This window comes from Chaetura pelagica, unplaced genomic scaffold, assembly GCF_000747805.2.
Source record: "Chaetura pelagica isolate M959 unplaced genomic scaffold, ChaPel_1.0 scaffold266, whole genome shotgun sequence".
NCBI classification, from domain to species: Eukaryota; Metazoa; Chordata; class Aves; order Apodiformes; family Apodidae; genus Chaetura; species Chaetura pelagica.
Window position 1 is genome coordinate 1,160,707 of NW_009953799.1, and position 25,961 is coordinate 1,186,667.

Here is a 25,961-nt window from a genome sequence, read left to right on the forward strand (position 1 = left end):
CAGCATAAGGTGTGCTACTTCCTTCAATGTAAATGAGGAAAATCTTGTCTTTCATAGTTTCAGGGTTGATAACTGGTAGAAGTAGCAAAAAACCAAAAACTTCCACCTCACAAGCTTGCACTGAAAGCAGCAGTTTACACCAGAGGAAAGCAAGACAAAACTGAGGCCTTCTGTTGTAGTGTTGTTTGACACTCATGCAGAAGAGCAGTCAATCAGTGCATGCATTACAAGGCACTGAGTATTCAGGTTGACCCTTCCATAGCTGTGAGTAAAGTCTGAGTTTAGTCCTCTGTCATGTTGGTAAACTAAGGAATCTTCGGCTCTGACAGCTACTCAGTAAAAACAATATAAATGGGCTTATACAGGAGAGGAGCAGTGGAAAGGAGGAGCAGCAGAGGTGGGAAGCTTGTATTTATCGTTTCTAAATCACTGAAAGACAGAATTTGCTCCCTTTAGAAGTGCTTTTCATCAGCAATGCAAATTGATAGGGATGTGACATACCAACCTCTTGTGAGTGTATGATCCCAGGAAGCCCTTTGTACTTAGGCTCTCCAAGACTAGTTTTTACAGTTCCTCCATATCACTGAAACACCTTCTGCTGCAAGGTTGTAGCTGAAAGTAGGCAAGGGCTTGGCTTTAAGATTATTTCTCCACCTTTATCCATGAACTGCTGAAATTCTCTCTAGCTGAATGGAGTTCAGAAAATAAAAGCATGGAATATACCTATCTAGCTATGAAATGTCAATGTAACATAAAACCTGCTTTGCTTACATTCCTGTGCACATGAGGTCTGTCATATCCAAACACCAAATCAAAATCCAGAATTTTCAGGGAAAGCAGATACAACTTTTCAGCATGACTTTCCACAACAGTACCACATTTTAAACTGAAATGAAGATAAAATATAATATTGAAAAAGCAGAGTCCTCCTTTCCAGCTCCAAAACAGTTAGATCTTTCTATGATCCCTCCCAGCTTCTACTTGTCTTTTCAGGTTGCCTTCTAAAACAACCCAAAAACCAGCAAGAAAAAAAAAGACCCTAAACACACTTTCTTCCCCTCTAGATCTAATTTGATAAAACCTGCCACCCTCCATTCCCCATATGGCTGCTGGTCATGGCCATCACAAAGTTAATATTATTACCAGAAACGAACTTAACATAACTCAAAACATGTGTTTGCCTGTACAATAGCATTTTAGAAAACTTTGCTTCTATTTCCCCATCCTCAACTTTTCTATAGTTTATTTGTTTGAAAACAATATTTGAAATTCAATTACATTTGCTGCAATTCTGGGAAGGGCCCCTGCTTCCTTTTAAGAATAACTCCTGGAGAAAACAAAATGGGGATTGTCAAGAGAAAAAAAACCCAACAACCAAGCTGCTACTGATGCAAGAGACTGTCTCTAGAGGCTAGTTTTCCCCTTCTTCCTTTAAGCAGATTTGCCTATTCAAAAATATTATCTTGTGCACACCTCACTTCCAATTAGTCTTGTGCTGAAGGGCCCCTCTCAGCAGTCAGTAATAACTCCAGCTGGATGATACAGTAACAAAGCAAGAAGATGCCCTGGCTGAAGAGTCAACCCAGCCCAAAAATAACTGATACTTGTGAAAAAATAGAGAATATTTCAAACTCTACCTAGACACAGGGACCTAGGATATCATACTGTTTTGTTCAGACAGTCCTCTTTTAGAATATCTTCATGATTGCTCTTATAGATACAGGGAATCTTCAGTGTATTTAGCAATCAAAAGGTACAAGAACATTTATTTTATTCATAATTCAGATGCAAAAGATGAACGACATGCATCGTATTCCGTGATGCAACATCCTTTTCCTTGAAAACAGAGGATTACCACATTTTCAGAGTCTGGAACTGCAGCCCTGTCCCCTTTACTGAAGGAAGATCATGTATAGAGTATATAAATCTCTTAGTTCTCCCCCCCACACATGAGCAGGTCTCCCCCCAAGACCTGCTGTAAAGCTTCAGCACTACTTGTGCCACAAATAGCAGTAAGAGAACAACTGCCTTCTGAAATTTGAGATTCTGATACAGTTTTCCATTAGTACTCAAAAACTGGGGCCTGAGGGAGTAGAAACCTCTTTAGGCAGTTGCATGATGGACAGCCATTTGGTCAGTGCAAGGGAGTATCAGTAAATGTCCATTTATCTCCCTGCTTCCTTTGTCACTGTGAAGTCTTCCACATTTGCAAAGATCCCAAGCTCTCCTCAAGCCATTATATCCCATTCTGGTACATTGGACTAAGCTAATGGTAGGCATGATAAAAAGCTCTCACAAACATCTGTTGACTACTGAGACAGCATCACTTGTCAAGGTGATGTTAAATGGATGAACATGTTGTGGCCGTTCTTAGAAAAGCACAGTGGGGAGATCTGGGGAGTTTCCACTCTGCTAGAAATGCACCTCTAATCCGTATGGGAAAGAAAGTGAAATAACTTGAAATAAATACCGAGGAAAAAATATTCAATTATTAAAATATTAGGCATAAAATAAATATATTTTATTCCAGTGTAGACTTAAAAAAATATGTAGGATTACTATCACTAGTTATTACAATAGAAAAAAACAAACACATATAAGAAAAAAAAAAATCAATGTTGAATTTTCATCGCATTCTCTTTCTTCTGAAAAGTAGTGGTTTACTATCACAGGCTGAAACAAAAAAGCCAGTAGTTCAGGTTACAGTTGGTTGGATATTTTGTTCAAAACTCAAACCAGAAGGAAGACTGAAGGAGCAAAGTTAACTTTGCTCTGCAATTTTATGTTCATAAACGTTTATATATATGGGTTCACTTGAGAAGAGATGAAAGAAGTTGTAAAGTATCACAAGACTGGCATGAATCAACATCACTGGGTCAACTTGTAGTACGTAAAACAGAAGTCTTGGGTTTGTGAAACTTCAAAATACAGAAAAAAGTAAGTTTAATTAAGCATTTGCTATGTTCTCTATTACCTGAAATAGTCCTTTGTAATAGCTTAAAATTAATTAAAATAGATCACTACAAATAAATAGGAATAACCAGAGATCTTAAGCAAGCAAGAGACAGATGTTTACATGTAATCCTTGCATATTTTTATGCAGGCAGCACTGCTGGGTAAACATAGATACTTGAACTTCTCTAACCAAAACTCAAACTGGAAAAGCTGCCAAATGACAAAACCAAGAATGTTGTGCTGCCTCTATACACTTACTAGAGTGGCATTTCACAATTGTTAAGAAGATCTACCTGAAATCAGATCTTTCATGTTTACAACAATACTGTCTTTGTGAAAAACACACCAATGTAAAATGTCAAAAAGAGAAGAAAAAAAAATATTTAGATTTCATTTGTCATCTTTTTTACAAGAAAAGTAAGAAAAATGAGAGTTACATGTGAAAAAGGATAATTTCTGTTACAATCTCATTTTTCATCGATACGTTTTAATATTAAAAAGACTTTGTTAGGTCTATGAAGGAATATGCAGTGACACAAGTTCTGTCAGGAAAGACATTGTCTTTTATGAAAGCAATGCACAGACCTGGAAAAAACACAAATGAACTTTTAAAACATAAAAGTCTGAAGTGGATGCTGCAATCCTAGGGCTGCAAAGAGCATGCAGGCAATTGCATGGGTTTATCATATAAGGTTATGGGTTTAACATAAGTACAATCATCAGAACGTTTTCCTGAAAAGAGATGTATTAGAGGAGGAAGTGATAAGGTCTGAAATCTTCTCATAAAGAGAGGGATGATGAATATGAACGTCAATGAATGAAATAGAATGACTGGTAAAGAAACTCAATATGGATGACTACAATTTTTCTGAAATCATGATAAACCACAGTGATTTGTTGTTTCCTTTAATTTGCATCCAAATGAAATTAGGGTTTGAGTTAATCAGTTCCAATGTGTTTTACTTTGGGGATGGGGAAGGGGAGAAGAGTGGGAAAAAAAGGGGAAGATGGAGTATTTGGGGGGTTTTCTTTGTTTTGAATGGTTTTGCTTTGTTGTTTTTTTAAAGAGAGAACTAGGTGGTTTCCACATCTTTTGGAGCCCATCAGTGTTCCAAATGTAATTATGCAAGATGAATCTCAAATGCTGAAATGATGGATCAAATGTTGTCAACACCTGGAGCAGAGAGGAGGACAGCTTAAGCAATAGGCTTCAGGCATCCTCTGCTGAGATTTCCATGGGGGTAAAGAATTGATCCCAAATCCTTCTGTCTTGTTTGATATTCCAGGGAGCTAGTTTTTGCCAGCATCTTTTCTTGGCTTTACAAAGATGAAAAATACAAACTTCTAATAGCCTAAATAATTTGGCTACAATCAGCACCTCCAGGCTATTTCCTAAATATGTGACTTATCTTCATGACTTGCACACCCAGCCTTACACATGGAAGTAGTTCAATTGAAGTCAATATGAGTCTGGAAGAGGTACCTTGCCTTTATTTAAGAGTTCTTTAAAAAGTAGCAATTATTGATTTTATCACTTGACATACTTACAAATTCTCTAGTTTACCATTTGAAATTATTGTAAAAATAAATATTTTTATAACTGTTATATATAAAGTGGTTATAACATTTTCAAATAAGTTAATCTGGATCTTCTCTTTATACTGACATTTTAGAATTCTTGGAATCTAATTAGCATTGGGACTGCAGAAAAAGTCACCACCAGAAACAATTAAATGCAAGTTTTTTGTTTTTCAAGTTGACAAATGCATATTATGGCTTCACTGGCAGCAAGTGGTCTGACAGAATTGAGGTTTTACATATGCATGCCATTCTGAGACTCTGAAATCACCACATAGTCCATCCTGACCAGGCAGTGGTCAAAGCAGTCTGAAAGACTCCCGATGATCTGGGAATTATCACCACTGTGTGGGTTGTGTTATGGCACCAGTTGGCAACACTTCCCAGACTGGGCATAGAAATGCAGCCTGGCAATCTCAGGCTGCCAAGCATCTGAAGACAGCAAGCACCAGGCATCACTCTGACTAAAATTTCTGCTTCAGTGTGTTGTGTCCTCACTCCCTCCTCTGCTCTACACTATGTGGGACTGCTTAATCTGCCAGTGGAGCAACCAAAGTTCAGCAGAAAATGAATAGCTCTCCACAGGTAACTCTGCTTCCACAAGATTTGAACACAGAACTTGAAGAGTGCCAAAGTAATCAGAATGACCATTCGTATGCTTAGCCAGGCACGTGTCTGATTTTACTGAGCTTATTTCATTTTCTAAATCACTTTGGGGCATAAGCTGGTATAAATGCAAGAAATTCATATAATGAAACTCGAATTTTATGCCTAGGAAAAGTGCCAAGATTCATAACCATTCCCCCAGCTAAATTCCACTTTGCCTGATTTTCTGAATTAAGTGGTGGTAATTATGTGCCTAATATGCATTCCTAGTTAACATGCTTGTCTCCCTAAATTCAGTAATTGCTTATTCAAACAATGCAACAGGCATGTAACACATAATTGGCATGCACAATTACCTCATTTGCATCAGCAGTCACTGTAATTTCATGTCACACTGATTATGCATGAAATCATGAGTGTATTTTGGAAGACATTTGAAACCCAAATGCAAAACAGAGGTGGAACATAAGTTTCTAAATCAATAAACTCAGCCTTCCTCTTTAAAAATATTTTACTTCCATGGTAATTTTCTTCATTTTCTGAGCATTTACTTGTGTTTATTTACCTTTTTTTTTTTTTTACTTTCCAAAGCTCACTGACATTGTGACCTACAGTCCTTAGCAGTTTTGTAGAAGATTGTGGACAACTAGTCCCATGAGAAAGATAAAGCTCCTGTGTCCATCTCTGAGCTTATTGGTGCTTGTGTTCTTTCATGTAGGCTCAAAGAGGTCTAAGATTTTCAATAAGCTAAAGCTGAAGCATTTTCATCAAGTATGAATACCTTCTGACAAGGAAAGTTTTCACTAAACATATCTGATATTATTGGTGACTATGTATTTTGGCCCTCCCAATTATCAACATTCTTATTGCTCTTGTTAAATAGAAAACAATTAAAATAGGTTATTGCAATTATGGTTTCATTTTTCATGTAGTGAAGTTGGAACTGTGGAAAAATTGCCTTTTTTTTTTCTTTACAGTTGGTCATTTAAATACTTCAATAACTTCAATACAGACATGTTCAAATGATGTTTTTCATATACATTTTGTTCATTAATTGAATAAATATATTAACAAAAAAACCCCACAACAACCCTGAATTCCTTATTGATGGAACAAGTTAAAGGAAGTTGTGCTCCATTTTCATTGCAGAATGCAATACAGGTGGAAAACACAGTATTAGAGTAATTTAACAATGAGAAACACAGGTTATTGAAGCCTTGCTGGTGTCTCAAGGGTGGGGGAGCTAGAGCTGATTCAGCTTTTTTCAATGCCTGTGCCTGGCTGTATCACACTTCTCAGCTTGGCTCTGCATTAATGTAAATATTCAGCTTTAAAATTTAGCTAATTTTCAATTTTTCAGTTACTCAGACATTTAAGCCATTTTATTTCCCTGTATTCCCCAAAGTATCCTTGTTGAGATCCATAAAGCTGCTACTCATTAGTCCAACATCTCACCTTAACTAGTGGAAGAAGAGTATTAACTTCAGTAGATACTGTTTGGTTTTTTTTATTAAGAAGCCTGTGCAGGACTTCATCCCCACGTGGTTCATCCCCGTTCTCACACTTAAAGATGAATGATCAAATGCCTGTAGAAGAGGCTGTTTGAAGCCTGAGCACAGAGCTGGAGCTCTTGCCCTTCCAGAGCTGCTCCTGGAACCACACTGGATGGGATTTTGAGGAGCACTGGAAAGAGGCTGGGGCCAGTGGACAGCAATGCCTCCCTGAGAGCTCCAGGGAGTCTGGGACTGGCACAGTATCACAGTATCATAGTATCACTCTGGTTGGAAAAGACCCTCAAGATCATTGAGTCCAACCACTACCTTAACTCTGCCACATCCATCACTAACCCCTGTCCCCTGGCACCACATCTGTCTTTTTAGATGTCTCCAGGGATGGTGGCTCAACCACCTGCTCGGACAGCCTGGATCACCAAGTCCAACTCTCACCCCAGAACAGGACAACCCCAAAGTTTACACCATGTCTCTGAGGGCGTTGTCCAAATGCTTCTTGAATATTAGGGAGCCTATTTCACTGCTCCACCACCCTCTGGCTGAAGAATCTCTTCCTAAGGTCCAACCTAAACCTCCTGCACATTTTCTTACCATTCCCTTGGGTCCTATCATTGGTCACCAGAGAGAAGAGGTCAGCATCTACTCCTTCTCCTTCCCTAATGAGGAAGAAGTAGCTGTGATGAGGTCTCCTCTCAGTCTTCTCTTCTCCAGGCTAAACAGATCAAGTGTCTTCAGCTGCTCCTCATATGGCTTCCCCTGTAAACCCTTCACCAACCTCGCAGCCCTCCTCTGGACACTCTCCAGTACCTTTATATGTGGTGTCCAAAACTAAGTAAGTCAGGACATTTACCAGTGATCACCAAGTCCAACTCTCACCCCAGAACAGGACAACCCCAAAGTTTACACCATGTCTCTGAGGGCGTTGTCCAAATGCTTCTTGAATATTAGGGAGCCTATTTCACTGCTCCACCACCCTCTGGCTGAAGAATCTCTTCCTAAGGTCCAACCTAAACCTCCTGCACATTTTCTTACCATTCCCTTGGGTCCTATCATTGGTCACCAGAGAGAAGAGGTCAGCATCTACTCCTTCTCCTTCCCTAATGAGGAAGAAGTAGCTGTGATGAGGTCTCCTCTCAGTCTTCTCTTCTCCAGGCTAAACAGATCAAGTGTCTTCAGCTGCTCCTCATATGGCTTCCCCTGTAAACCCTTCACCAACCTCGCAGCCCTCCTCTGGACACTCTCCAGTACCTTTATATGTGGTGTCCAAAACTAAGTAAGTCAGGACATTTACCAGTTAGTGCCAGCCATCTGACTAAACCTGAGGAGAAAAAGTCAGAGCTGAACTCAATCTGTTATGGTCTAAGTATGGAGTCAATCACAGAGACCAGGATGTCATGCAGGACAGTGTCAAATAGTTTGCACAGGTCCAGGTAGATGACATCAGTTGCTCTTCCCTTGTCCACCAATGCTGTGACCCCATAGAAGGCCAGCAAATTTGTCAGGCATGATTTGCCCTTGATGAAGCCATGTTGGTTGCTACCAACCACCTCCATGTTTTTCATCTGCCTCAGCAGAGCCTCCAGGAGGATCTGCTCCATGATCTTGCTGGGCATAGAGGTGAGACTGACTGGCCTATAGTTCCCTGGGTCTTCTTTTCTTCCTTTTTTTGAAAATGGGACTTATGTTTCCCCTTTTCCAGTCAATGGGAACTTAACCTGACTTCCATGACTTTTCAAATATGATGGAAAGCTACATTGCAACTTCATCTGCCAGATACCTTAGGAGTCACAAATGGATCTTGTCAGGTCCCATGGGCTTGTGCACTTTCAGGTTCTTTACATGGTCTAGAATCTGCTCTTCTCCTGCAGTGGGCAGATCTTCCTTTTCCCAGTCTCTTCGTTTGCCTTCTGTGACTTGGACTGTGTGGCCAGAGCCCTGGTGAAGACTGAGGTCCAAAAGTCATTCAGTACCTCAACCTTCTCCATATCCTGCATGTTGAGGTCTCCTGTTTCCTTGTGGAGAGGGCCCACATTTTTCCTCTTCTGCCCTAATCACTAATGTATCTGTAAAAACCTTTCTTATTAGCCTTGATAGTTATAAAAAATAGTCAAATTTCATGTTTCTCTTGTGAAAATTAGCAAATCTTACTCTTGGTATTTTAGTTACTTTAGAATAAACCTTGTTGGTTTGTGAACCACATTTTCAGGAATTTGAATTTCTTAGAATCTTTTTGAGATCCATCAGAGCACAAACTTGCTTCTGTTTAGCTTGTCAAATGCCAGAGACTTTCCTGGCTGTTGATAATCATTGGAAGACACGATTTCTCTTGATCCCTGCGATGACAGCTCTCACACCAGCCTGCTCCTATAGAAGAGCTTCTGCTCCTCCTTGGACAGCCTCAAGCAATACTTTAGAGAACTGGGCACTTGCTAGGGTTTCTTGTCCACTCCTTTTAAGAATCACAGCAGACTGGCATGAAAAATACATACTGTCGATCAGGTTGAAATCAACCGTCATTAAATTTAAAGTGGAAATATGTCTGTTCTGGAGGGTACAAGTAAAATAGATAATGCTTATGATAGAATTGGGTGAAGAAGTGGGAAAAAGTAACCAATACAATCCTCCTAGAGCAAGCACAAAACTTGAAGGCCTTGTTTATCTCTCTTTTCAGGTGACATGTTGTAAGTGCCCTTTTGGCTGGCGAGATCAGGGATCTCTCTCCCTGCTTGCTGCTTGTGGCAGGTAAGACTCTTTGGAGCAAACCCCTTCCTGATAACATGCATTATCTTTTACAGCTAATCTATAGATCTTCTCAGGTTTCTCCTAAGTTTTAGTATGATTCAGTTCCCCTTCCCAAAGCTTATAGTCTAGCTAGTGCTAATGTTCAAAGTCCTGGAAAATTAAGGAGTGTTTCTGACTGTAGCAAGTGCTCCTTGTGCAGTGCAGCTACTACTGGCACCAAAGGATCTGTCTGTATTCCTTCGACTCAGTGATGGGTACAAATTCACCTCTGTGACCAAGGTGTATTTTTCTTCTTGTAGCAACATCAGCAGAAGGAGTTTCTGTTCCCTGCATGTTTCCCCTTCATGGTCCCTTGCTCTCATATTCTGATTTCTGCCCTGCCCTGCGACTGACCTAAATTCTTTGTTGATTTTAATCTTAATTTAAATTAATTCAATACCAAACTTCAAGTTCAAGGGAACACTGTTCAAAATATCTTTGATTTCATCAGATTTTTTGCAAGATTCAAACTCAGGAAATTGAAATATACTCAAACAGTGATTGCAGTCTGGAATATTTTTAGGACAGTGTTCACAACAATGGCAAAATGTGAGAGTTTGTTCACAAGTTTGGTTTGTTCATGAAAGATTTAATCTGTTATGAGAATTAGAATTAACTGCTCAGTGCATCACAAATCCACAGCAGCTTTGCAGATCTTTCCGTGCTTGACTTCAGGCATGTTAGAGGTGAAAAAAATCTGTTTCTCAGTCCAACTCCATGCAGAAAAAGAAATGTAGTGATTTGAGAAAGGAAATACAAATTCTCAAAAAGAAAGTACTGACAGAGATCTGTTCCACTTCTGAAAATTAAATTCTATGTTACTTGAAGTCCTTGTTTAGTAGTTTCAGAGAATAAAACATTTAGCATGCTGTAATTTTTGGACAGTTTATTCTTGTGAAGAGTTAATCTTATCTAAAAAATTAAAGAAGTCAATGCAATAAACTGCACGATGAATGAAATCAGTGTGGTACCTACGTGTTTCAAATTAAATATCTGAGACAAGTATTAAAATGCTTTACAAAGATAAGAATCTGCGGTCATCTTAGTACATCCTGAGTTTACAGACTACTTAGCCCAGCATTGTTTCATACTGATCAGTTAGTTATTTTTTTCAAAACATGTTTGGTTTCAGGTACCACGAAAGTTTGCTGTTTACAGTCAAGCACAGAGGGTTAAGCGTGAAAAGCATTTAGCCTGTTCCGACACACCCTCCACTGGCAAGCTGCTGAAACACCAAAAGCAATTCATGTCAGCAACAGGTGAAATCTGGTGGGGTGTTTTTTTCAGGGTAAGTCAGTGTACATTGCAACTGGAGCACAAGCTCTTGAAATGAACTGCAAGCTTGAAGGTTGTGAGCACTGGGTTTGCTATTGCTGTAGCTTGCACCTTTGCAGTCTTCGAAGTCGCAGCAGCATCTGTAAACATAAAACCAGATCTATTTCATGGATCTAATTTGACCCAAGGGGTCAAATCTGGCACTCAGCAGCAGCAGAAAAATCCAAAAATTCCATTTTATCTTAACACCTGAAAAATACTGCATTTATAAGAAGTTAAAAGTAGTACGGAAAAATCATTCTTTGTGTTCTTATCTTAGTTTCACTATCTCCTGTACAACTGCAGATGCTTTTCCGGAAGAGCTCTGAAACTACATCCTTATCTCCACCCAATCAATGTCTGCAGCAGTGGAGGGAGGAGGGGGAGGGAAGCCAGCTGGAAATTCCAGGGTGCATTTCATGGAGTTTCCCCACCACTGGGGACTCACCAGTATGCACAAAGGCCTGAAATGCCTTATGAGAACACCAGCATGAATTAGTGCCTGCCCAGTGCCCACTTCATGCCTGCCTTCTTCAGGGCTTAGTGACCACCTGCATATTGCAGGCAAAATCCTCTTGGATTCTCAGATGAGAACTCAAGAAAAAATGAGATAGACAGGATGAAATAGCTTTAAGGTGGCAGATGGAAAGACTACTGGTTTGGTATTGGCTCTATTACTTGCTCCTTATTTTAGCACTGGAAATATTAATAGCTAGTTTGAGGATGCTTATTTTTAAAAAAATATTCATTAGGTTTCCTTTCCTCTCCCAAATAACCAACCACCATTTCCTACCTATTACTTTTAATGCGTTTTTAAATAAGTTAGATCTTTGTCTCACATATACGTGCTGACCACCAGTTCAGGTTGCATCCCTCTTAGCTTCTTCATCCTTTTAAGAAGCAGGAATAAAGCCCCTTGCCTACAACAAAAGATTGACCCAGGACTACAGGAGCTCTGCCTTTTACCAGGAAATAGTGAGGAAACCTGTGCTAGGTATTTCAGAAGAAATATAGCAGAGGATTAAAAATTTCAAAAGTAAAAATAAGTAAAAACATGTGATCTTGGGAGACAGAAGCAGCAGCCTTCAAAGACCAACTGCAAGTCACCTAAAATATTTTTAGTCTATAATCTTTCCTAGCAGGACAGGACTGTAATGCTGTAATTACATAATTAGTCTCATTAATTATTATTATTAATATATATTATTAGAAACTTAAGGATCTTAATCTTACATAATCTTAAGGATTATATAATCAAAAGATCATCACTGATGTATTTGTATGCAACTGCTCTTCTCTCTTCTATAGGTTATTTTTATAGTCCCTATGGCAAAACTTGCTTTTCCATCTTTCCAGCATAGATGTTGGACTTGGGCAATATTTTGACTTGTAGTTGAAGCACCTTGCACATGACATTAATGTAAGTACACAGGAGAAGAGAAAGAGAATAGAATCACAACAGCCTGTCAGGTATTCACTTGATGCAAAATGCTCAAAAAATTGAGAATGTCCCAGAAAGAGAAAGGGATTCAATTACACTTCTGAATTTAAAATTCTATTATCCTCTTATCTGGAAAATAAAAGCATAATATTAAGAGTACATATTGCAAGTATTTTTATGCATACACGTCAAAAGTGTAAAATGTAACAAAACAATATGATAAAAAATTAAGCATGCACTATTAACTGCAATAATAAAAAGTTTTTTTCTAAATAAGACAGGTAACCCCTTCTAATGTGCAAATTGTTGTCTGTTGCCCATTAGGAATGTTTTATTTTGCTTACACTATTTCAGTCCTTTATAACTTGTATTTTAATTTTTAATTTTATATTATGTTGGGTACTTGCTCATATCTGATTTTTTTCAAGATGCTGAACTTCAGCCAAAATATTTCTTTTTTTTTTTCAGGCCCCAAGCCTGTCAGTGTTGAAGAGCTGTTTGGACAATGCCTTTAATAATATACTTGAACTTTTGGTCAGCCCTCAATTGGTCAGGCAATTGGACTAGATGATTGTTATAGGTTCTTTCCAATTGAAATATTCAATTTCTATTCTATTCTATTCTACTCTACTCTACTCCACTCTACTTCATTCAACTTTTGCTATGTGCTTACATTGAAATATTTCTGCTGATACATTTTTTTGCAATGGTCAAGCATTGTCACTCATTAAGGTAAGGCCTGAAAATTTTATATGGGATCTATTAATGTCAATAACAGATCTTATCAAAGTGAAGAACATCCCATGTGTAGACAAATGCACTGCATACTATGAGACTATCCTTATTAGGACAAACTATTTATTCTTTTAGCACCTGGATTCCTTCAGTGTATACCTTCCATATTCTTTAGCACATCAAGCCAGGTCCTACACATGAAAGACTCCTTCCTGATCCAGGTGTGATCCATTCAAAAAGCAGCTTCTTTCAGCTTTCTGGACTCATCTGTGGTTAAGTTGTATGTAATATGTAGACTAAAGGAGAGGAATAAAGGGTCACTTTGCAGCTCTAATACTGATCCTCTGGAATACATGCATGTGAGACAGATTTACCTACTTTTGCAGCACATATGGAGTCTGGTTTAAAGTTGCCCTTCCTTTGGCATAGATATTGTCACTGGTGGCAATTGATTACCAGCTATGGAACAGTGCTGAAGGAGAATGATGCTGATACAAACAAGTGCAGATTAGGCTTTTACACACTGCTCTCTGTAGTATTTTTGGTGAATTCACAGTTTTGAATGTTTTCTTATTGTGGCTACTGAGAGCTAGAATGCAATACCTGAGAACAAATGAAAGCTCAAAGTTTCCGTGAAGCTCAGAAAATAAGTACTGTTGGGCAGATTGTCATGATACTATGCAAACAAGTGCAAAGCAATGGGAAATTTCCAGTCCTCTCTAGTGATAAAATTCTGCAATGCAATCATCTATGACAGCTGTAACTAACTTGACTTGTATTTTAAAGCTAGAAAGTCAATGCTCTTGCACACACACGGAAGTTAATAATTACTTCATCTAGAACAACCCCTACTTTTCTATTTCAGGGCAAATTCTTGCAACAGAGAGATCAGCCTGCCAATTTAAGATAGCCAGATTTTAATTTGACTCTCCACATACATTTCTTGGATGTAACAGTTGCAGATCTGTCCTGAGAAAGAGATATGTGAATGTTTGTTGAATTTTAGACATTAATTATGCCCACATTGCCCAGCAGAATTTATGGGATAAAATTGGTTTTTGTAAATAAGAAGTCAGATATCTTGGTCATCATTCTTCACTGAGAAGAGTGTGACTCAGTCATCTTGACTCTTTTCAAGTATATAAGATCGCCCTGAGCCCTCTCCAGGCTGTCACCCTCTCCTTGTCTGAATGGTGCTTCAGCCTCTTATTTATCTTTGTGACTCTGCACTGGACTTGGATTCTTGTACTGGGGAGTCCAGCACAGGACACAGAATTCCAGGTGTGTCTCACCAGGTCTGCATAGAGAAGACAACTCACCTTTGATTTGCTGGCAGCACTTCTACTAGTTCAGCTCAGGAGGATGTTGACCTTCTTTCCTGCTACAGCACTGAGGGCTCATGTTCATGTTTTTTGTTTATTGGGACACCAAGATCCTTTACTGCTGAACTGCTTTCCAGCCAGTTAACCCTCAGCATGTACTGGGGACCAGTGTTATGCCTCTTCAAATACAGAACTTCGCATTTCCTCTTGTTGAATTTCATTAAATTCTTCTCTGTTCAATTCTTCAGCCTATTGAAGTCCCACTGTATGACTGTACAACCATCTGGTGTACCAGTCACTGCCCTCAGCTACTTTATCATCTAGGAATTTGCTGAGAATGCACTTTGTCCCAGTGTCCATGTCATTAATGAAGATGTTAATTTGTATTGCCTGCAGTCTCAACCACTGGTGTACACCACTAGTTGCTGGCCTCCAACTGAACTTCATGCCATGACTCACAACACTTTGGGCCTGGTAGTTCAGCCAGTTTTCAATCCACTTCAACTCTTACCTTACCTGTACATTGTCAACTTGCCTATAAGGATATTATGGGAAGCAATGTCAAAGGCATTATTAAAGTCAAAGTAAAGAGCACTACTTTCCTGACATCCCCTTACATAAATGACTTGTAGTATGCTAACAGGTTGGCTGAGCATGATTTCATGTATTTGGAAATGGTTTCCAGGTTTAGTTTCTCCATCACTTTCCAAGGGATTGCAGTGAGGCTGATCTTCCTTTTACTGCTTATGGACTTTCAGATGCTTTACTGTTGCCCTTCACATCCCTTAAGAGACTTCAGATATGAGCACCTTGCTCATCGATGCAGACCTCCTGCTACTTTTGCTTGGTTTTAACTCCCCTTGCTTTCCTGTCATTCATAAAGAGGGTTGAGGCAGGCCAAGCCGTGGTGTTGTGGCAGAAGACCTGCAAGTGATACTTTTTTAAGTGATTTCCCAGGAGCACTAATTTTAAGAATGCCAGGGACCCTTGACAATTAATCCCTAAGCTTTGCCCACAGGTGGAAGATGGAACAAAAAATTCTGGTAGAGGTGTTTACACATGATCTTTGAGGCATATTACAAAGGGAGCCAGATTCTCCTGTCAGAAGAACAGGCTGCACTGACTCAAGCTGATTTTTCATGGAATGATGTAACTCATTATTTTCTAGAAATGGTTCATTTTTCCCTTTATCCCACCCACTTGAAGAACACTGAAATCACTTCCTGTTAATGCTAAAAATCACAAGGATTCATCACTGCAGAAAAAAAATCATCTCTGCTATTTTTCTGGGCTTTTTGTGGAGTCTGCTACCAAGACCATGAATAAGTAAATAACATCAAATGGAAGTTACTCACAGGCTACTGATCGTTCAGGTTCTAACTGAGACAATTTACTTTGCTGAACTATGTGATGATCAAAGACCTGATTTACACCCTTGATGAAATAATAGGAAGAGGAATAAAATGAGAGGAAGTAAGCTGATCAAAGTCAGCAAGGGTGCTGGAGGTTGCTGATCAAAGTCAGCAAGGGTGCCCAGCTGGCAAGTGAAGCCACCTCTGAGAGCTGCTGCCATGGGTGGAAGGGTTGGCAGAGGGCCAAGGGCTTGTTTGCCCAAGTTCGATCCAAAGTGCAAAATGAACTCAAAAAGGGCTTATTTTGATTGACTTGCTTTACTTGCATCCTCCTTGTCCTCTGGATAATTTGTTAAGAGTTTTCTCTACTGGCAGTCAAAATCACAAGACCTGGCTGCCAATTTTCGACTCACCCTAACTGTTTGTTTTCCCTATTCCTGCATGAAATTGCAATATTAGGACGGATCCTGTTTTCTCAGTCACAAACATGCCAATGTTATAGTGTGTGTGAGCCTTGAACAGTGGCCACACTGTGACAGAGCTCTGACCTTGTCCTCATGGGAGCAATGACCCAGAGGATGTGAGCAAGTTAAACAGTCACAGTCTTACAGATAGGCAGAAAAAGACCTAGAGGAGAACAGATCTCATGTCTCACAGCCAGCTTTTCAGTTTGTCAGCTGGCATCATCCACATTTAATGAAACCCAACCAGGTAATCAGTGCTCGTTTCCTGAAAGCATAACCTGAGGCTGGTGGTTGGGCCAGTGTCTGCCTGCACTGAGGGGTGATGTGGAGGTGCCCAGGCCCTACATCCCTCAAGTGCCAAGTGTGATGTTTCTCTCAGCAGTAGCAAAAATAGCTCAACAGTGCAACAGCTTTACACAAGCAGTTTGCCTGACATGGTCATTGTGGCTTTTTATTTGCGAGGACTTTAGTTCTAGGTTTGGTTTCAAAAATAGTAAAAGGAGCAGTTTTGTTGACTTCAAGAGGTTGTCAGTGTCTTAAGAGGAAGGAGAGGCTGGTGGGAGGGACAATTATTTGAGGTACCTTTGGTAGGAGAAAATGGTCAGTGAAAATGTGAATCGAACATTGATTTAGATGTAGTGTCTGAAAATCAGGAAAATTGTAACTCAGAAAGTATTTTAGATACTTTTTCTTTGCATGTTGTCTCCCCACACTCCTTTCCCTCACAGAATGAACTGTCTGTGGAAGCCACAAGTGATTTCAGCTTCCCATTAACTCTCACCTGTGACCTAGTTTAGTATTTCACTTCTGTGTTGCTTGCTATTGTAGGTCTAGAAATTAATGCCTTTCTGAAGGAACTTGATCAGACCAGGGGGTAGACAGCAGAGTACTTTATGTATGTCACACAGTTGTGCTGGTGTTTCAAAGAATCACTGAGATTTGAGTAGGTCTTCCTGGGACATGTCATGGATAAATCAGTGAAAGTAGCCAGCCCAAATAAAGTCAGGGCAAAACTGGTGTCACATCACATGGCTGGAGACTTTGTTGATGTGACAAAGGTGATAGGGATCTTATCTGACAAACAGCACCATTAGCTTAAAAACAACAGTGAGCATGGTAGGGAAGGCTCTGAGAGGAATGAAAATAAGCCTAAGCAGAAATCATAGCAACACTCTGAGGTGTATTCCTAGCCATGATCCAGTTTCCTATCTAGCACCACGTGTGGCACAAAAACTCCCACTCTCCCTGCTGGAGAAACTGGAGACTAAAAATAGTGTCAGGGATGAGGTCTCTGGAAGTGGTGTGTGTGTCCTGAGTCATTCATCTGCCCAAACATGCCCTTGCGTGAGAAGAAGAGTCCTGTACTTTTTTTGATGGAAGCACAGAAAAAGCTTAAGACCAGCTAGGAAACAGAGATAGGAACTGAGGTCTACCATTTATATTTTTACCAGTTGATTTCATGGACCAGCCTATTATGTGTGAGGCTTAATGAAGGGATAGGCTGGATTTTAAAGGAATTAGTGTGTTTGCCTACTTCGTGTGTCCCTAGAAAAGTAAACTGTAAACCTTTACCAGGACATGAAGGGCACAGCCAGCAAGGCCAGAGAAGAGAGTGCTTTGTCACTCAGGTCTGTCTGCCTGACCTCTTCCTGGACAAGAGCAGCAGGCTAGGGCCACACTGTCTTATCAGTTCAGATTTGGACAGTCCTTGAGAAGTGAAACGCCCAGTTGTCCCCATGCTTGTGTTCACACAGTGGAGCACTGGGTTCCTCTTGGTTGAGCCTAGGGCAGATGATGAGCTCCAGGAGGGCATTTAGCAGACTCGGACTGCTAACAGGCATTCTGCCCATGGGGCTTGAGCAGTGCTAGACTAGGGAAGACTCCCTGTTGTCCCCATGCATACTGTGTGGCACCAACCAATTCATCCCACTTGTCCCAGCACTCTTGATTGCTGCCTATGTGGATGTAGTCTAAGCCTGGTGTACTGCACACCCAGACATAACAGGTCTCTTAAGACATTATAATTGTGATTATTGTAAGATTTTAAGTTCTTCTATTTTAAAAATGTGTTTTGTCTCAGGCAAAATGCTATTTCCCACTATGGATCTGGACTATGGTCACCTCTGATTGATACAGCTGTGAAAAGATAAAGTGCTGCTAAGAGAGATATTAATATTCTGAGAAATTGATTTTCTTTAACACAGTATGAAGAAGGTGTGCATTCAGAAATCCTGCAATTCTGATTTGTTTAAAAGTAGAGATATGTTAATTTTTTCTTTCCTGTAGTAATTTCCTCCAGTTCCCTCCAGCATCTGGTATAAAGAGATCAAATGGTAAAGTCCAGAGATTTCAAATACTCGTCTCTTCACAGGCTGTTGTGTCATTACAACCATGAACCTTATTTTCCAAGCATGTTCCATGATCTTCACTCTGGGGAACCTGGTGGCTTCTCATACACAATCTCCTGGTAAGTTCAAATTCATAGATATTTATTTAAGCAATTGATACATTAGTTAGCAGTATTTCTCTGTGTACTTTGTCTCACGTGTTACAATATTCAGTATTTTTTTTTTTCTGAAAAGAATCCAACAAATATAAATTCATATCCAGCAGATATGAAAGTGGATCCTTAAAGAAAAACAGTAATTATGGTAATAAGAACATATTTCTATTAATATTTTCTAATTAAAAACCAGGGCACAACTTGTTAAGCTTTTGTCTGTTCTTTAAGCAGGACTACTTACTGTCTAAGGCATAGGTTATAACAGAGTAGACAGCATCCAAAAAAGATTACTCTTCACAATGCACAGAGATGGATATAACAAATTCCAGGTAAGACTTTAGCACTTAATATTTTGGAAGAATGGACATGATGGGAAAATATCCAGCAATATCTTGTGCCTGAGAAAGTATCAAGATAAAACTACTATTAAAAAGCAAATTTAATAAAAACATTAAAGACTGTCTATTTGGCTACCCAAAATTGAGGAAATTTCTATTTCATGTGTTTGTCTGCAATGTCTTCCTTACAGCTTGTCCAAAAATAAATGGATTTTTACAGAAAACAAACATAAAGCCCAATACATAGACCGATATTTTGATCTTCAGTCTTGTTAATTTCCACTTTGTAAGGAGAAAGAAAGACTTTAAAGTTATGCTCACATCTTATCAACCTATAAATCACCTCTCTATTTTGCTGTACGCAGGTAAGGTAAGTACCATGTTCAGCAATGCAGCACCACCTGATTCCCCAGTATGAATTACTCCTGTGAGTTACTGGCTCTCCTGTGAGGTGATCTGATTCTTCCCTGTCCAGAGGTTGCAACCACCCATACCCATGCTGTACTGATGCCATGACTTAGTAGAACAAAAGTTGAAAATTACATTTCTGGTGCTTATCTGATGCAAAGTGACATGATATCTAGCAATGGTTGGTGATCTTCTGAAAAAAACACACCAAACAACCACTTAGTTTGATGGATTATAATAATCATGCTCGAAGGAATATGCCTTGACTCAAAATGTCTATTGAAAACTCTCTCATCATCTTGTTTCTTTTTTTTGAAAAGAGATTTTATATCCAATCTCTGTCCTGTGCATTGAATTCAGCAGTCTTGTGCACAAGGAGTTTCACTGTTGCCTAAGTGTGTTTCTACAAATGAAATGAAGCTGTTCTTACAAATCAGCAATATTAAGGGTAACTAAGGACCTCAGGCTCAGATCTGGGTCTTGTTCTCCAGTAGTTTCTACACAGTGTGGTGCAATATGTGGAAGTTCAACATGTGGTTACTTATCAGGTTTCATCAGTGTAAGAAAATCAAAAGTGGTTTTTCTTCTTTGTCATGTTTCAATGAGGTTGCAACTGTTCCAGTACATGCATGTTCCATTCTGTTATCTTTGTAGCTTGACATTCTGCCTCTCCCTTTTCTCTGTTTGATCTGTTCCATGACATTCAGCCTTTTTACAATGTTCCCCCCTACCAGCATTTTTTCTCAATAATAAACTTTTGAAAAGTGGCTTGGAGGTGGAATGTATTCACTCATATTCTTGCTCATGGTGGTGTCTGTATGATTTATTACTCAAGAAAATTTGGGGTTTTTTCCCCTGTAAAAGTACTTTCTCCAGAAACCATAGTGGAATTTTCCATGCTTCTCTGTCCTAACAAGAGCTAGGTGCCCAGCAGTGCCTGTGAGGTTAAAGACTTGTGTGGAGCCCAACAAAAGATAAAAATGTGCTAGTCCTGTTGCAGGTCAAGAATGCACTGTTAGGCACCTCACCATCATATTTCTTAGTAGCTTCAAAGATAAGATCGTGTCTTAGACCTCTTGAGGGGACTTAGAAAATGGCTTGAGGAGTTCAGAAAACAGAGCGAAGTAGTCTTTTGCAACAGAGGTAGAACTGGCAGATTAAATTCCATTTTATGATAGCTTTTTAGGTCCTGAAGCTCTGGTTTTGATTCAGTGTGTAATAACACTGACTTCTCTGTGAGAGAAGAAAGCAATCAAAGCTAAAATCCTCTACTATCCTGTTAGGCAGAAATACTCCAGCAAAAGTTTTTAGTGGCAGGCACTTCATGTCTGGAGACAGCAGCCTGCAGATTTTTACCTTCAAGTCGTTTCTTGCTGATCTGCATTATACATTTTCTTATAATAATTGTTATTAATAATGAATATTATTATTCTAATTTTGCATCTTATAGAACGCAAAATAAATATTTTGTGCTTCCTCTTGACATATAGTGCAATTTCTAATCCTTCTGCCTTCTTAATTTCTCAGTGGTTCAATGTCAGATTTCTCTTCAGTGCCCAATTGCAGAATCCTGACAGACACAGAGTTCTATGATTCTATGAAAATGCCTGTGTCCCTATCAAGAGCTATAACAAGGAGAAGGTCAGGAGAGGAAATACTATCTGCTTGCAGTTAGGTGACATTAAATGATCTTGCTTGTCTGTAAGGTGGAATTGGCCAGAGACACATAGTTCAAATATGAAGTGCACCTACTTACACTGATCTTCTCTGGGTTCCTATGGTTCTTGACCTGGTCTTGACCTGTGGTGTTCATCACCAGTTTCTTACTGTAAACATTTGGCAGTTTACACACAAGCTCTACCTGCCATTATTTTCCCAATAGTTTTCCTTAGCAGAAAGACCTTAGAAAGTATTATGAGGATAGTCAGCCTCGAGGTATAGACCCTATGCATTGCATACATGTGAACAAATCTACACCTTTTGGTGCAGGGACCATGGGGAGCTCTGTGGTTTTGCTGTGCATGCTTTCCTTTTGCTATTTTGTAATGTTATTTTCAACCTGTCTAGGTCATTTTACTCTGTTTCCTTCCTTTTAGATATCCTTATGTCTTCTTATTCTGTGATGATCTGAGTCTATTGCATACGTATCTTTGAAATACTGATTGCCTATCAATGTCAAGGGATGCTTTAAATACTCACTGATGAAATTGTATTCTCTGTCAATGTCCTGGACAGGTTGGAAAGAAGCCATCAGCACCACAATAATCAATTTCAATAATGAGAAGATGCAGATCACATGGGCAGCAAGAGAACTATTTCCCAGTGAGAATGTGTCATTTTCTTATACGTAAGTATTGACAATGCCTATTCTGCCCTTCTGAATGGATTTACTTTGGGAGGATGAAGTATTTAAAGCCATTTGAGTCTTTTGTGAACTGTACCTGAAAATGCTTTTAACATTTGTTAATCACCCATCATGAAACCTTTTTGTATACACAATCTGCTACAGAAGTGTACAAATCAATAAGCCTGCTGGATAGTCAGTCACAACAGATGTTGTATGAAAGTTTCGTTTCTCTTCTGTCGTTGTTCTAAACCCTAATGCTAATTACACTATTGAAAGTGTTTTTTCTACATATGTGTGTATATTTTCCTGAATAAGTGATGTCACTACTGATGAGCAGAAAGTAAATGCTTTGGTTAAAACAGTCATAGTGCTTGTTCTTCCCTTTTCTTTCTGAGTGCTATATGTGAAAAAACTTTCAGCAGTACAATTTGGAAACAGGTTCATGAAAATATCTGTTTGAGTAAATTATTCTTGTATTAGAAAACAACAACAATAACAGCAACATGAAGGAAACTTGAACATTTCAGACTGTCTCAAAACCCAGGGCTGGAAAGTGAATGGGGTTTAGGTAATGAATTTCCACACATCACTATAAAGTCTGCCTCTTTAGGAAATTCCATGCTCAGGTTTCCCTTTTGAAAAAGAAAAATAAACAAGAAAGAACAATAACAAAAAGGAATTAACTTGTGTTAACTGGTGGAGCGTCTCATTAATCAGTTTTATTTTATAGATTTGATGAAGGCAAGCACAAAGTTTGGAAGCCGTGTCCTACCTATTTATTTGATCAAGACTATAATTCTGGATGTCTTTTTAAGACAGAAGGACCCACCCTTGCCATCTCTATCAGGAACAGCAATGGAAGTGAAGAGCTTTTTTCTAAAAGTCTAAAATCTGATTTTTATAGTAAGTATGAAAAATCACAACTACTTCCGTAGCCCTAATGTCTTCATTGGTTTTCTATCTGTCCTCAGTTTGAGAAGAAATCAGTTATCTTTAAGATGCCTTCCAACCCACAAGATTCTGTGATTCTGTATGATTCTATGATATTGGTGCATAAAATGGTGTTAGTCTGTGTGCCAAAACCAAACTAGAAATATTTTGCTGATTTTAATCCTTTGCTGACAACAGTAGTTATAAAAGCCTGTGTGCAGCTGTTGCTAAGTGAGACTGCATGGGACAGTCAGAATTGTCCCAAAATGCAGTTTCAAAATCAGAATGAAAATACTAAAATGCATAGGTGTACTCAGTCTAGTGCAGGCCTCCTCACTATGCATGTCAGTAAAATGAATAAAAATTGATAACTTCTTGTCTTAGCTCTGACTGTGTGATCTTTCTTGTGTTTTCAACCTTCCACTCTTTTGCCATCTTCCATGGGATGTGAGGCAGCAAACTACTTATCACTGAAGAGTCAGTCATAAACCCATCATCATATGTCAACAGAAACCAGCTAAGTGGCTCTGGTAGAGTCTGACAGTGTAGACAATACATCTTCCTACTAGTTCAGACACAATGTTCCTCTTTTTATTAAATCCCTTCTGTCCCCAAATACAAATTCCACATTTAGTGTGGCAACAGTTTATCAAAATCTTCTGGAATCACATATAGTTACAACGTTTAAAGTAGAGGAATATTTTCCAATAAAAATCACACAGAAAATATACAATGCAGAATTATCTGGAAAAAATATTCCAAATAAATTATTAGAATTTATTAATAAGGTTGAAAACATCTAACTTTGAGAATATCTTGCAATTTTACCAATATGTGTTGTCCCTTTTCAATGAAGAAGCCTCTTTCATTTCCTTCCTTCCTTCCTTCCTTCCTTCCTTCCTTCCTTCCTTCCTTCCTTCCTTCCTTCCTTCCTTCCTTCCTTCCTTCCTTCCTTCCTTCCTTCCTTCCTTCCTTCCCTCCTTCCTTCCCTCCTTCCTTCCCTCCTTCCTTCCCTCCTTCCTTCCTTTGAGAATATCTTGCAATTTTACCAATATGTGTTGTCCCTTTTCAATGAAGAAGCCTCTTTCATTTCCTTCCTTCCTTCCTTCCTTCCTTCCTTCCTTCCTTCCTTCCTTCCTTCCTTCTACGTAAGCTACAAAAGTGTGTCCTCTAAGAAGAAAACCCACCTTCTTCACTCAGTACTCAGACCAACATTGAGACAAGGAAGAACTAACAGTGATTTTATGGGCAAAGTACTTCCTCTTGAGAGACTATATAATGATTTGTTTTTCTTCTCCTTAGTAAAACCTAATAGACCTGAAAATGTGACCTTCTTCTGGAAAGAGGACACTGTTACAGTAAGCTGTAATAAACCAGACAGAGCTGTGAAGTGCTTGCGACTTGAGCTTCAATACAAAAGCAAGTTTGACAAAGACTGGCAAGTGAGTTGGACATGACATTTTTTACCAAAATTGGAAAAAGCTAAAGTAGCATCTCCACAGACTGTAAAATAGAATTGTTTTCAAATTGTTCTCCCATCCTATATTTTCAAATATAGCTGGTAGCAGAAAACAGTTATATTTTTAGGATCCTGGATCCCTACCATGCCAGAAATAATTTCTTTTTGGAGTTATGTCTTGTTGCCACCCAAAGAGCTGAGGACAATCTAAGGGAAAGGTCATAAATTCAGAACAAAAGAGTTTTGGAACACGAAAGCAGAAAGCAGAATGGAGTTAAAAGAAGAGAGAAAAAGGGGGGAAAAAAATTAAATAGAATGTTAGAAAAGAGATCACATAGTATTTTTATTTTTTCTAAAGTTAGCTCCTTAGAGTTTCTAAATATTATTTAATTTACCTAAACCTTTGCAGTCTCAAATACAACTGGTAAAAAATTTTGTGGATTGAACATGCACAGGTGAACTATGTAAAGATTGCTATAACCTGCAAATCAATATCAGATAGTGAAGAATGGCTATGAAGAGTGAAGAGTCAGTCAAAAAAACAAATGCAATGAAGCTGAAATGCAGTTCTGAGGTTTGGGTTGAGTGTAGCTTTCTGAAGCACTGCTTGCAATCCAGAATTAATGATGATGCACCTTCCTTCTCAGTCCAGAACTTCTAAGTGTTGCAGTGTTGGAGAGCAAGGCTTTAATCCAAGGAACTGCTACTCTTTCCGGGTCAGACTGAAGAGGCTAGTACCCTACTGCAATGTAGTTAATTACAGCAGTGACTGGGAAGCAGAAACCTTTTGGATGAATGGCACATTATTAGGTAACAGCTGTGCTACCTTCATGTGTTGTCTAAGTACAAATGGGGAAGGACTGACGGCAAAAGAGGCTGGGAGCATCCAGTATATTAATGTTGCCCAGTTGTGCTCTATCTTCTGTTATGAAAGAAAGTTCATGTGTATGTCTAATTGCCCACGTTTAACTCCTGTCCACTTTGTTCCTGATGGCCCATAACACTAACAATTTATGTCATAATCATCAAAGTTAAGAGGGTTATTATTTTAGTTACAACAAAGTCTAGGGTCTACCAATGACAGCCATGTGATTCATGGCATGTATGTTCCTGTGTCTGTGTTTCTATGCGTCCGTGTGTCCCCATATGGTATGTGGACTTCAAACCTGAGCCCTAAGGAAATCTTTGATCCCCCATTTCTGAAGGCAGTTTCTTTTGAAAGTACATCCAGTTGACCCAAGGTCATGGCAGTCTGATGTTCATATCACAGAATCACAGAATCCTAGGGGTTGGAAGGGACCTTGAAAGATCTCCCAGTCCAACCCCCCTGCCAGAGCAGGGTCACCCAGAGCACATCACACAGGAACGTGTCCAGGTGGGTTTGAATGTCTCCAGTGAAGGAGACTCCACAACCTCTCTGGGCAGCCTGTCCCAGGGCTCTGTCACTCTCACAGGAAAGTTTTTTCTGATGTTTACATAGAACCTCCTGTGCTCCAGTTTGCATCTATTACCCCTTGTCCTATCACTGGACATCACTGAAAAAAGCTTAACTCCATCTCCCTGACACTCACCCTTTACATATTTGTAAACATTGATGAGGTCACCCCTCAGTCTCCTCCAACCTCAAGAGACCCAGCTCCCTCAGCCTTTCCTCATTAGGAGAGATGTTCCACTCCCCTAATCATCTTTGTGGCTCTGCTCTGGACTCTTTCAAGCAGTTCCCTGTCCTTCTGGAACTGAGAGGCCCAGAACTGGACACAATATTCCAGATGTGGCCTCAAAATGGAAGAATAGAGGGGGAGGAGAACCTCTCTCGACCAACTAACCACACCCTTTCTAATGCACCCCAGGATGCCATTGGCCTTCTTGGCCACAAGGGCACATTGCTGGCTCATGGTCATCCTCCTGTCTACCAGG

At 39.3% G+C, this 25,961-nt stretch overlaps 1 protein-coding gene across 1 annotated transcript in view; it reads left to right on the forward strand.

The window, feature by feature from the left end:
- Positions 1 to 18,450: 18,450 nt before the first annotated feature.
- Positions 18,451 to 25,961, forward strand: part of CRLF2 (cytokine receptor-like factor 2) — an 18,609-nt gene continuing 11,098 nt past the window's right edge. Inside the window, exons 1-5 of the mRNA XM_010001192.1 lie at positions 18,451 to 18,526; positions 21,544 to 21,655; positions 22,386 to 22,558; positions 23,888 to 24,027; positions 24,692 to 24,854. Coding sequence (XP_009999494.1) covers positions 18,451 to 18,526; positions 21,544 to 21,655; positions 22,386 to 22,558; positions 23,888 to 24,027; positions 24,692 to 24,854 — 664 coding nt within the window. The remainder of the gene's footprint in view (positions 18,527 to 21,543; positions 21,656 to 22,385; positions 22,559 to 23,887; positions 24,028 to 24,691; positions 24,855 to 25,961) is intronic.